Source organism: Schistocerca cancellata, chromosome 10, assembly GCF_023864275.1.
Source record: "Schistocerca cancellata isolate TAMUIC-IGC-003103 chromosome 10, iqSchCanc2.1, whole genome shotgun sequence".
In the NCBI taxonomy this organism is placed as follows: domain Eukaryota; kingdom Metazoa; phylum Arthropoda; class Insecta; order Orthoptera; family Acrididae; genus Schistocerca; species Schistocerca cancellata.
In genome coordinates, this window is record NC_064635.1 from 57,522,728 (window position 1) to 57,535,718 (window position 12,991).

Sequence of the window (12,991 nt, forward strand, 5' to 3'; positions counted from 1 at the left end):
TCCACAAAACTTATCTAGTGATCAATAGTATTATTTTGTTTTGTATTAATTGTAAAAGTTACTGTTTATACTTTTCCTGAAACTAATTACACAAACTGTTTTCTCATATGTATATCAAAAATTGTTGTGTGACTTTCAGATATACCAGTACATCCAGTCTCGGTTCTACCGGTCGCCCGAGGTGCTCCTAGGAATCCCATATGACCTCGCCATTGACATGTGGAGCCTCGGTTGCATTCTGGTTGAGATGCACACTGGCGAGCCACTCTTCAGTGGAGCCAACGAGGTGAGTCTGCTGCCATTGATGTGGTACGCAGATGGTACTACTGGTTAGGAAAGTGAAATGAAGATGTTGCATAAAAGAAATGTAAATAACTGACACTGGTGACTCTTCATAAAAAAGACGACAAAGGAAGCACATTGATAAAGAATCCATGAAAGCCTACAAAATGTGTCTGATGGTAAACTATATTCATAAAGGAGCAGACAGGCATTTGGAAAACTCTGAAAACTGCTGAGCTGGTTGTGTCAGCCGGCATAGCAATATCTGGAAGTAATTTTGTGTGTGTGTGTGTGTGTGTGTGTGTGTGTGTGTGTAGGAAATGAAGAACTTAATTTTTACAAAATGAAATTAAGAATTGTTGAAAAATTGTGTTTATTCAGGGTGTATACGACCGGGAGATCCGGGAAAAACCCAGGAATTTTTTCATCCGGGAGAAAACCGGGAAAAACCTGGGATATTTTTAGAATTCCGGGAATTTTTCATTGTTTTAGTTTTCAGTTAAGTTTTTGTAATTTTGACTGGTAAGAACCGATACTCTAAAAAAAGATATTACTGTATCCTGCTATTGCAGAATAATACTTCAACAATAAAACATAAAAGAGAGAAAAAACAACGAAAATAACTTAAACTGCAAAGGAAATGCGCCATATACGACACACAGTTCTCATGCAAGCATCTGCCAATTGAAAATGTGTCAAAGGCCTTAGGGAGACTATGCAGTGCTTCATAACAACAAATTGCCTCCAACTAGCGTGAAGTCACAACTGTTTAAATTCGATTTCTTTTAGCAGTTACGTGCGGGCTCATGCGCATGTGCAGTTGAGTCACGTTTGAGTAGTAGATTCTTCCGCTTCTGGCAACAGGAATGTGGCTGTTGGCTGTGCAAGCAGTCGCTTAAGCAGCTAGATGTGACCGGGAAAAGGCGGCGACAAATTCGTATTCTTGAGGAAAAAAACTTGTTTCACAAAGCACCTAGCATCCAGTGCAGCTTCCCTGTTAGTTTTTGAACACATTTTAAGTTGATTTGTGAATGAATCATAAGTTGACTTTTGAATGCATGTATAGTGTACGTGATGTCTCTGTCAGGAGAATCCTCGTCGCATCTAGGAAATAAACTTTCCCCGGACAAAAGGGGACGGGGCTATACGAGCTGAGGGAGTAAAGCCGAACTTATGAATGCCATTCACTGTCTGATTATGTGGTTGATTTGGTTTGCGAATGATCAGCGTTGTTATAATTACTAGCGAAATCCATAGATTCAGACTACCACAATGGAAATAAACGACTGACAGGAATAACAAGTGAGAAAGATTACGTACTATCTTCTCGGTGTATCCAAGAAAATGAAATTTTGACAGAAAATTTTTGGCCAAATCGCTACACTAGTAAGGACCAGTAGTACAGTCCCTGGCTAGCAGCCGCGTAAGTTCTATTCTGGAAGTAACGCGGGAAACGTGTTGTTGGAACACGTAATAACACCTAACCGGAAAATAATCGCGGGATAGCTAAACCTGTGATTCTGGCAGGTTTAGTGAAGTTAATCGGCGAACAAATTTTGACAGTGGCAGCAATAGCTACAGAATTGGTGATGACAAGATTGTTTGTTAGAATGAGGAAGGAGAAGAAACGGGGACATCACACAAATTATGGAAGAATAAGACGATTCCAAACTTATATAAAAATTTCGTAATACTACTTTTCGATCTCATGCTTGACAAGCTGGTGCGTATGAATGAAATGTGAAACTATTTCCTAACATAAAGCTTTTTGCTTGTAGTAGGCCTAATAGGCATTTGATATTGGTACATATTGGATTATATTCTGTTGTGTTATAAAAATGGCCATTTGTGCCAAAACAGTCTCGTTTATTTGGTGTGTCACAAAATTGCCGCCATATTAGAAATGCCTATTTTGTTTTATCTAGCAGACAGTGACAAAATACACGTAATCACATCGAGAAACCACACCAGTCTGGGTATTATTTGTATTAACAGCTTTTTCAGTATTAGATAACGACATTTCGATTTTTCATGTAGCAAAACGTTTGACGAACTTTGATGAGGTAATAGATTCTTTTGCAGAAAGGAAAGCACGCTATGTAAAGCTGTAGCAAGAGTAGAGAGAAAAAATGCTAGGAGCTAAGGTTTGAAGAAATGTGTAATTTCTTGCTTATCTCGTGAGTATTGGTTTTATATATCCTATCTTTAATTTTATGCCACATAAAACAGCAAGTTATTAACTGATAGGCAATAAAGAGTTCAGATTTTTTGAAGAGTCCTTGTTCTCTCGATTACAAATAATCCCATTCGCTATTAATTGCGAGATTTTTTTTAAAGAGGGGCAGGCTGTTAAACCGGCCAACTGGGAGCAGGAGAGGCACCACAGGACATTTCAATTTCCACTCTCCTGAATATAGTTTGGACTTGTGGTAGAAAAATGCCTTATGAAGAGGCGTGGCACTGCACTTTGGCATACTTAAGACCAAATAATATGTCTTACATTTCCTCGAATACATATGTTTTATGTTTCAGACTTTTCAGAAAGATGTGAGCTACAAGATGAACCTATTTTGAAAATTCGATTTTTTTTTTTTTGGTATTGACCCGGTTCGCAGATGTCGTAGATCCGGGGCTGGTGCGCAGAGCAGTCTGAGTTACAGTGGGTAGTCTCCATGTGACCCGTGTTTACATTTAATGATTTTGCTGTTTCCCCTTTGTTTACTCTCACGTCAAATGAAAACATAACGGATATCTGTGGCTGGGAGCTATCAAGTGAATTAAAACACAAGTGAATTAAAACACATTCACATATTTAAGGAAGGCTGAAATATGTCATTAGTTTCAGATTTTATTGTATTTCCACCTTTACGACAGTCAAGCATTAATCGCCTTGCGGAACAACGAAGTTATTTTTGTCTGTTTGCTAAAGAAATTTGACTTTTGTTAACCTTTTCCACAGAGGCAGTCAATGTATTTGAAACGGAAGGTTTAATTCCACAGTACTGGCTAGTTTCAACTGTTTGCTGCATTTCAAGTGCACGTTTTCATTTTCTAGCACGTATGGCATTATGCCATAATAAAGAACCAAACATGATAAAATGCAGTTCTGGTGCTCCAAGAAAATTTACATCCCGAGAACCACACTGGAAAGCTTAATATCAGGTCGAGGTCTACTTCATTTGGAATCTGGACATACGAATATGCACTTTAAATGTGTACATTTTAGTATGGTTCACAAAATTCCGATGCTCTTGGAGTATCCACCGATGTCTTGTTTCTTTTATGACATAATGTATGTATGATCTTTCAATGTTTTACACGTACGTACATACAGGCTTCCTACGTCATGGTAGCTGCGCAATCGCGGTGTCGCCTGTTATCTGCGCTCTCTGGCAACTGCTGAAACGAACCTATTTCTAACTGGTCGCGGGAAAAATATTGCGAATAGTGGTTTGAAAAGCATTACATTCAAAGTAAATGTCCTGTTATGTAAGTTGAACTATGTTCAAGAATGTACCATGAATTTATTAACTCACAGAGCGTTGACTTTCATTTAAAAATTAACTCTTTGATGACGAGCCATTTAGAAGAATTTCGATCCCTGGAGATCAGACATTTACGTCATTATTAAAAATTTTACTGGCACATTTGTGTGATATATCTTAAAGTGTAACACGCGCAAAAAAGATCAACAGTATATGCAAGAGCTTAGCTTCTCTTGCAGCTTGAGACTAATATTATACGTGAAATCTGTGCTTTTCATGTAACAACACTATGTATATTAATTCAAACTATTAACTTTCCCTGTTCGTGGTTTCTTGCTACTTAAAAGTGATGTTGCTGTTGACTGACTACATCACGTGTCTTATGCTCTGAATATTCGCTGTCATCGGCTGGCGAGATCACGTGACATGAGCTACGAACGGCTCACAAAAGCGCATCGAAATCTTGATTTCAATTATTCGGAAAGTAACATGCGGTGTTTGGTGGAATTTCAATGTATGCGTCGTAATACGAAAATAAGCAGAGTACATGTTCCTGCACATTGAAGATATTTCCAAAACGTTTCTTTTTCCCTGAGTTTCATTTTCTAAAGTGCCGGGAAATTGTACGCTCGTGTATAAAACCATAACCATTCAAAGGATTGATAAGGGAAAATATACTCTCACCCGGGAGAAAGTGTATTTTTAACCGGGAAAAATCCGGGAATTTTTTTTCCTAGTCCACGTATACACCCTGTTATTAATCACCAAAGGTATTAATATCACCAATTTATAAAAAGTGCCTACTATTTACAAGTACAATGTGCTTAATGAGCTTCAAAAAGCACTATCTTTCCAACATTAAAATATCGCTTTCTCATAAAGTATTTGAGCTACGAAGTTGAAATTTTTACAGGTTATTTATTGGAGTATTGGCTACAACTTAACACAGGTGTTTTTAAATTAACCATATTTTGTTTATAAATTCAACAGTATACAGGTTTTTGGAAAAAAGGGTGTGCTAAATTATGCAAAAGGGACTATGTAACATTTCCTGAAAATTTGAAGCCAGTTGGTTTGGTAGATCCTGGGAAAACTCGTAATTTGTATGAAAAAATGAAACTTTTGGTAATCAAGCGACAAAGTTTGGATTACCTTTTTAATGCATTCAACGTCTTCATCTTCTGCAAACTCCTCCTCCAGCTTACTCTTTGTCCTCCTCCAGTTTATTCTGGCTTGTATTTTTAGGCTATTTACAGCCCTGTCAGCAGCTGGAAGACATTCCTTGTCTAAAGCAAGCATCGTTCATACCATGTTGAAACCTATCTTCATTTCCATATTTCAAAATACTTTGCACCTTACAATCTTGCCATCACTGGAAGTAGCAACACATCATAAGCACCAAAGTGAAGTGTTTCTATCCCAACACACACAGTTTTAGGGATTCTTGACCATTTAACACTATTTACACTTTCATTGGGGTTTTGAGTTTTTCCATGAACACACTTTTTCAGTAGCTCAGGTGCTGCTAAGTCTCTGAAAATAGGTTATATTGCCTCCATTACTGCATCAGCAATCCCATGTTGAAGTTACACCAACTGTTTTCTGCTTTGGGACACAAATAATGATGAGGAATTTCATCAGCTGAAAAAGAGAGTCCAAACAGTCTTCTTCATTTCATCGACACTGTGTGCGTTTTGTCTAATAGCTATTCCATGATAGTTCTGTATTTTGTCAATTATACTGTCAGTTGATCATCCCTTCCCATCCAACCCTTTACTGTCATTGAGCTTTTGTTTTTTTGTATGAAGCTTTCGGTTGCCAAAGTCTTGATCCCATTCATTTCTGTGTGTCCAATACACTCAAATTTCTGCACCACATCATCACCATAGGGCTTCAATTATTGAATATGTTTGAAACTTATAGAATCACCGTCACCAAGGTAATTCACATATCACACTTTATCACAGAACATTGAAATATACTAGCAACACCAGCCACTTCCCTTCCTCCATTACTGCCACTAAGTGTTAGCTATGCAATTATTTTCATGTATACCTTTTTTGTGGACACTTAACAATATTTGGATATTACTGCTGCTCCTAAAACTTTCCCTGTATACGTGTTGGCGGTTGATATTACACCACGAAGAGATGTGTCCCCGTTATGCCACGTACCATCGAATGCTGCAGTCAAGTCTCTATTACCACTGTTTTCTATTACTGCCTCTTCCACAGATTTCCTTGTTGATTCTATACAGACGTCTACTACTTTAGACCCTATGAATCTATTGTAGTTTGTAAACTTGTAAATCTATTGTAGTTTGTAAACTTGGTTGTGGGATTTGCAAGAGTCATCATGCTACAGAAAACTGCACCTGCAGTAGCACCCTTACCAACTGTGTGCATGGCATAAAAAAATCTAATATTGTGTTCATAGATTTTGCTACCATTTTCTTCATTTGGAGTTACTGCAACACACTTCCAATAGGTGGTCATGTATGAACACTTACTGCAGTTCAGTTCCATATCACTGGCAAGTCCTAAGTCAGTTTTTATAGATAGATACAGATTGACTTCACTACATTGAATACATCTACACAGTTTGCAGAAGTTCCATTGAGAACTGACATATCAAATATTTCTTTCCCATTCGAATCGCCCATAAAAAATTCATACTTTTCGCTAATTGAACCAAGCTTCTTCTGTGAAGTATTTTCTTTCTCCCTTTCATTGCAGTGGCCATGTGTACCAGTAAGGTTAAGTTCACATGCTCGGTTATCGTCTTTATTGTTTATAGTAATAGCACCTAATTTTGGCTTTCCAAAATTTCTCCTTTTCTTGAAAGGCTTCAGAGGATTTCTAGTCACTTTACATTTACCCATGATTTTCCTTCAATAAAACAGATTTCGATGAACAGAATTCACTATGAATATTTTCAGGATTACGAAAGAGTAAATAAATGTGAAATGTATGATAATCAAGTGAGCGATGTATATGGAACTATCACAAGTTAGCCACAACACTTATTTTGTAACACTTATTTTCTCTCACATCGCTAAAATGTACATGAGGAGCATGTAGATTCACGAGTCCAACACTTGATAGCAGTTTAACAGTGCCACAGTGGGTCACACCCATGCAGAACATATTTCAAAAATATTTTTAAAATACTTGTTGTCTTCTGAACTGAATAATTATATATCAGTTGTATGGAAATGACTGTAGATTTTTAAAATGCAAACAAGTAAAAATTGAACGTTCCTTGATTCTGAAACTTTCTGGAGCCACTTAGTGTTTATGAGATTTTTGTGTAATATTTTGCTGTTAGATAGATTCTGCTCAGATACTTGAGAATACATTTCATATTTACTCTATTCTTGTCCTTGTGGCTTCGTCCAGGTGTATGCTCGACAGGTATGTTGAACACTCCTCCTCCTCCTCCTATCCATATCTACCACTTTTTCTCTCTGTCTGTCCATCTCATCCTTCCACCTCTAACTGTTTATCTCCTCCTCGTCCTCCTCTCTCTCTCTCTCTCTCTCTCTCTCTCTCTCTCTCTCTCTCTCTCTCTCTCTTTCTTTCTCTTTCTCTCTGTGAGACAACTGCCTGAAACAAGTCTCTGTTAGTTGTGGCCGTTATTTGAATGTTTTCACTCTCTGACCAGGTTGAATGGTTTCATTCAATATGAGACTACCAACTTACACAAGCGTCTGTTGACTGCGGCTGTTATATGAATGTTTTCATTCAGTCTCTATGTTTGAGTGATTTCACTTTTTTTCACACCGTTTCCCATGGGGGGGGGGATGGTTGTTGGAGCGTGCATGTGGTACTGCTCCCATAGCCTCTCCCTACTGCTGCCAGTGCCAAGGTTGCAGCTGGCGTGAGAAGCTGGAACAGTGGCGCCTAACACTGCCAGGACCTGCGATAGCAGCGATTGGCCGCCACGCCACCTCCTTACACTGGCTGGAACCCTGGCACTGGCAACAGCAGAATACTGATGTGGGGCATGTGGGATGCTTAGGGGCTAGCTAGCTAGGTACATTTTTGTATAATTAATTAATGGACGTCATCGCATCTTTTCAGTAAAACAGGGTGCAAACAGTCACAAAAATCTGGCATGTATCCTTTCTTCTTCACAGAACCTTTGTGCTTGCTCGATACTTTACTCTCTATGAAGATTTATTAGTTATGTGATGTTAATTGCACCTGGAACAATTTAATACACAGCAGTTTGTATATCAGTTTCAGATGGTGGAAAGAAGAATTAGTCTTTTAGTACGTAATTAAATGAGTATTTATAGTGCTTATTTTAACTTTGGTGTACCCACTGAGATGTCTTCATGTATGCCTGGAGTTGTGGCTACCCTCTGGGGGTATATGTACCCCCAGTTTGTTTTGTACACCATTGCTGTACTTCACCTGATAAAAGCACTACAGAATGGTTTCACTCGGAAGAATAACTGGATAATTCAGTCAACTAAATGACTAAACAGTGGTTTGAGTTTAATAAACAAATGAATACATGTGTCAACCAACAGAAAAACTACAGACTGGTTTCACTCGAAAAGAAAGAATGAATAACTTGGTCAGTACGCAAAAAACCACTGGTTTGTGTCGACTGTTTTCATTTGGTTGTTCCTGTGGACTGGTGTCACTCAAAAGAAATGAAACATATTAATACAACTGACATGTAAAGCTACAACTGACTGATTCACTTGTTTCCATTCTGTTGCTATCACAGGCAGGACTCATTCAAAAGAATGAATGAATAGATCAACTGATACATAAACGTTCTCGCTTCCCACACCCGGGTTCCCGGGTTTGATTCCCGGCGGGGTCAGGGATTTTCTCTGCCTCGTGATGGCTGGGTGTTGTGTGATGTCCTTAGGTTAGTTAGGTTTAAGTAGTTCTAAGTTATAGGGGACTGATGACCATAGATGTTAAGTCCCATAGTGCTCAGAGCCATTTTGATACGTAAAGCTACAGCCGTATGAGTCAATTGTTTTCCGACAACTGACTGAGTTGATTGTTTTCATTCCATTGTTCCCCACACTACATCTCGTTGTTTTCATTCCATTGTTCCCCACATTACATCTCGTCCTCCCCCCTCTCTTAGCCCATTTCATCCCCCTCCTCCCTCTGACCATCTCCTTGTCTTCCCATCCCACTGACCACATTGTACTTCCTCCTCCCTTCTGACCATATCCTTCTCCCCCTCTCTATTTTCATCTCCACATCCTCTTCTTCCTTTTCCATCTGTCCACCACCCTTCTTCGTGTTCCTCCTGCATCGTGCGTCTCCCCCTCGTCCTCTCTTTGGCATTTTCCGCCTCTCCCTCACTCTGCCGATCCCCTCCTCTGTCCGTCTCAGTCTGTCTCCAACTGTGCTAATCGGCTTGGGTAACCCCTGTAGTACACCTCAGTAAAGCGGGCTGATATTACTATCACAACACATCTGTCCTGCAGGGCGGGCAGTACAGTAGGGCCTTGAAAATAATTTATTTGTTTGACATACATTCAAAGCAGCTTGATAAAGCAGGCCAGTACTACTTTAACCCAATATTCGTGTCATGCAGGGCAGCCTACATGTCAGGACCCTGTAACCATTTATTGCCCCTGACATATAGACTGCCCTTCAAAAAAGATTGAGTTGGCAAACCCATACTGTTGCCACCAGAGGTCTTCATCTGACATTTATGCTCGCTCAAGTTGCTCGTTGAACATAGTTCTGTGTAAGTCCGGCAGATGTCAGTACAGCTGATTTGGTTGCCTGGAGAAAGGGGGGGGGGGGGGAGGGGGGGCAACTGTATTTGGTTTCCTTAATGCTCATTCAAATACCGCATTTTGAATTGCCCGACCGTTTGCTATAGTTACCTTAGTGCCACTTAGTCACCCACTGTAGGATCGTGGCACGTGAAGCTGAGATGAAGGAGAGTCTGAACATGAATCTCGATTTGGAGGTATGAATCCAACGGACAGTGGTTGTAACAATATTTAGGAGATATTTTCATTAGTGACTGATAAGGATATCGGTTACATGTACTGTGCCAAGTGTTCTGCTCTCCTGTTTTACAGATTTGCCACCACGCAACTGAAGGCACATGTCTGCAGAACACTGCAGAATGTAGCAAAGTGTAGGTTCTGAAGTATTACCAGTTTCAGTGAAACCTACAATAATTAACAAGTTGTGTGGATATGTGTGCCAGAGATCTTTGTCCATTTATATTAATATAAGGTGTAGCATTTTGCCCTTTATGTCAGGAGCTTGTAATGTCAATTCCAATTTGGGACATATAGATGTCTCCAACATTTGGCTTCATCCTATGACAGTAGCATGAAACACTGAAGGTCAGGTCAGGTCATTTAAGTACAAGTGAGTATGACTTCCAGTATTATCAAGGCCATATGCAAGCTTGCTTGTTGGTGTCCAGCAGATATATGGAACCAACATATTGGAAAATGTGTTAGCTGTCTCTATTACTGGACACTTTGCTCATCAAGATTAGGCACTGCGAAATACGGTATTGGTGACAACTCCCTTTTCTGAGAAGAAAAAAAATCTGGGAAATATATTAAGAACTTCATTGAAGAAACATTACTCAAATTGGTAGTAGTAAATCGTCAGCATTTTAATAAGATTTCATTTGTCACTGACCAAGGCTGTAAAATATGCAAGGCATTGCAATCCTTTCAGCATTATCCTTGCATTACACAAGTTTTGAACACCATCCTGAAACATGGCATGGCACATTAAGTGGCGACTATTAGATAAATGAGTGTTAGCAACTTATACTGCAACTTACGCTGCCAAAGTTTCTGTCCGTTTCATGAACAAATTGAAGACATAAATTTGATACAGAAAAATGTGAAGCAATAAACAGAGAGTATATGGAACAGCTTGTTTAGAATGCTACAGTCTTTAGTTAGGCTGTGTTGAAGAGAGGTATCTCTGAAAAACTTACTGGTCATGACAACAACACTGTAAAAGAACTCATAGCATTTTTTAGAGTCATTCAAAGATGCATTAGGAATGCTGAAAGGTGAGAAGTTTCCAACAATTGAGTTTGTTTCATTATGAGTGCACAAACTGAAAAGTCATTGTAATACAGGGCTGAAGATGCAGAGGCACACTTAAATTACTGTGTCCAGCAAATGAAAATTGCACTTAATTGAAAATCACCAGTTTCAGTGTCACCGGTATTTTGACAGTACAGTGTCGTATTATCACCTATTAACTGTAAATACTAAGAGTGTTGAAAGATTGCTGTCTGTCTCACAGACGAGAAAGTTAAAATTTGGACATTGCACTTACGATTATTTGGAAACGATGTCTATGTCTGATTGAGAAGAGACGCTAAATACTTAGTGTCAAATATGTGCTGAAATATCAATTACTGGTGAGTTAGACCAAAATTATAATATTGCAGTAATATCTTCTCTGTTTTGACGTAACTTGTAAATATTTATTTAGGACTGTTGAGAGAATGTCAATCATGCTCAGCAGCCAAAAAAATTGAGTCTGTTTTTGGAATGCTTATACTGTGGGCCATGTCATATTAAATCTAGGTGGTTGACTTGTATTTGACTTGAATAGATTCTAGTGAAGACGAAGATCCACTAGAGGAGTGAAAGTGTAACCATAGTCTCTTTCGTAAGCTGTGTAATTTAGCGAAAAGAATGTTTTGTGTTCCAGCCTTATATGTGACTGGCAAAAGAGATTTCAGTGCAGTATGGAAGATTGTCTCTGATGGACGAAGCAAATTTGATCCGAACTGAGCCATTCAGAGAATAAATTGGAGATCATTGTATTTCTGTCAGATGTCTACTTTTGTAGGTGATCAAGTTCACATATGTATATTTAAATCAATAAATCAGATGGAGTTATAAAAAACGGCAATGTGATTTTTCATTATGAGACAGACCATCATTATGAAAGTCAGTAGTTGCATAGTTGTCCTGTGAAGCTCGAAACACTTTCCTAATTTTCATAGTTACGTAAAGCAAACTACTTTCTTTTCGGATCACAATGATACCGTGGTTAGACACTCCACCCACAAGTATATGTCTACAGCATAAGTAAATTGATCTGAGTGTAGTTCCATCAGCTGGTGGCAATATGTCAGAAGTGAGACTAGCTTGAGACAAAAAGAGCTATTACTAAAACAGTCACTACAAGAGTGCAGTTAGAGGACCAGACAATCTCTGCCTTACCCTCCCCACGGCGCCTTGTTCAACTGCAGCCTGCCTGCTTCAAGCTTTCATACTCGGGAAGCCATGCCCAAGCATGGTGGGCTCAAACGAGTATGAGCAAGCCAAATGCCATATTTCTGAGACCTCTAGTTATCACACAGTGTGCCTGAAGTGCAGGAAGCCTATATGCCAGGGGCTGTGAAAAATATGTTTTTGCCCATGTCGCTGCTCCTGTTGGTGCTAGTACTTGTGAAGCCTGCTGTTCTTGTACCAAATAATTTGAAATTGATCCAGCTGTTTGGAACGCAATCCTGCACCCGCGCTTGCGCGCGGGCGCGCGCGCACACACACACACACACACACACACACACACACACACACACACACACACACACACCCCTCGATGCACTCAATCTGTTGGTCCAGCATGGCCAGGGGTTGTCGGCTGGTTAAGTAATTGTCAGTGTCAATAAAATTCAGCAACAGCCATGTAATTTAAGATGTTATTTTATTGTATAGTGAAGGCTACCAGTCTTGGCATTTCGTTGTGCCATCTTCAGGCCCTATTTATTTGGATAGATGTGTGGGAGCCATTGACAATTACTCAACACACTTGTCAGTCATTGATATCCACTTGTTCAGATTGCTGCTATGTTGATATGTCTGTTTGTGTGATAGATTTGAGTTTCACTTGTGAAGATCATAATGTATTTACTTTCTTAGGTGGGGATGGAGAATGCTTAAGAGTGGCATCTGTCCTCCCCTGCACCTTGCTGTGAAACCTCACCTGCCTAACATACGCATAGTACACTAGCATATCGGAGATATCTATCGTAGTAACTGGCAGCAAAAGAATATATAAACAAAGATGATGTGACTTACCAAACGAAAGCGTTGGCACGTCGATAGACACACAAACAAACACAAACATACACACAAGATTCTAGCTTTCGCAACCAACGGTTGCTTCGTCAGGAAAGAGGCAAGGAGAGGGAAAGATGAAAGGATGTGGGTTTCCGCCTCGACTGACATCTCT

At 39.4% G+C, this 12,991-nt stretch overlaps 1 protein-coding gene across 1 annotated transcript in view; it reads left to right on the forward strand.

Annotated features, from left to right (window-relative positions):
• LOC126106657 (serine/threonine-protein kinase minibrain) overlaps positions 1–12,991 on the forward strand; it is a gene marked incomplete at its 5' end in the record, with an annotated part of 140,601 nt that overhangs the window by 91,603 nt on the left and 36,007 nt on the right. The window contains one exon of the mRNA XM_049913019.1: positions 140–286. Within this exon, the coding sequence (XP_049768976.1) occupies positions 140–286 (147 nt within the window). The remainder of the gene's footprint in view (positions 1–139; positions 287–12,991) is intronic.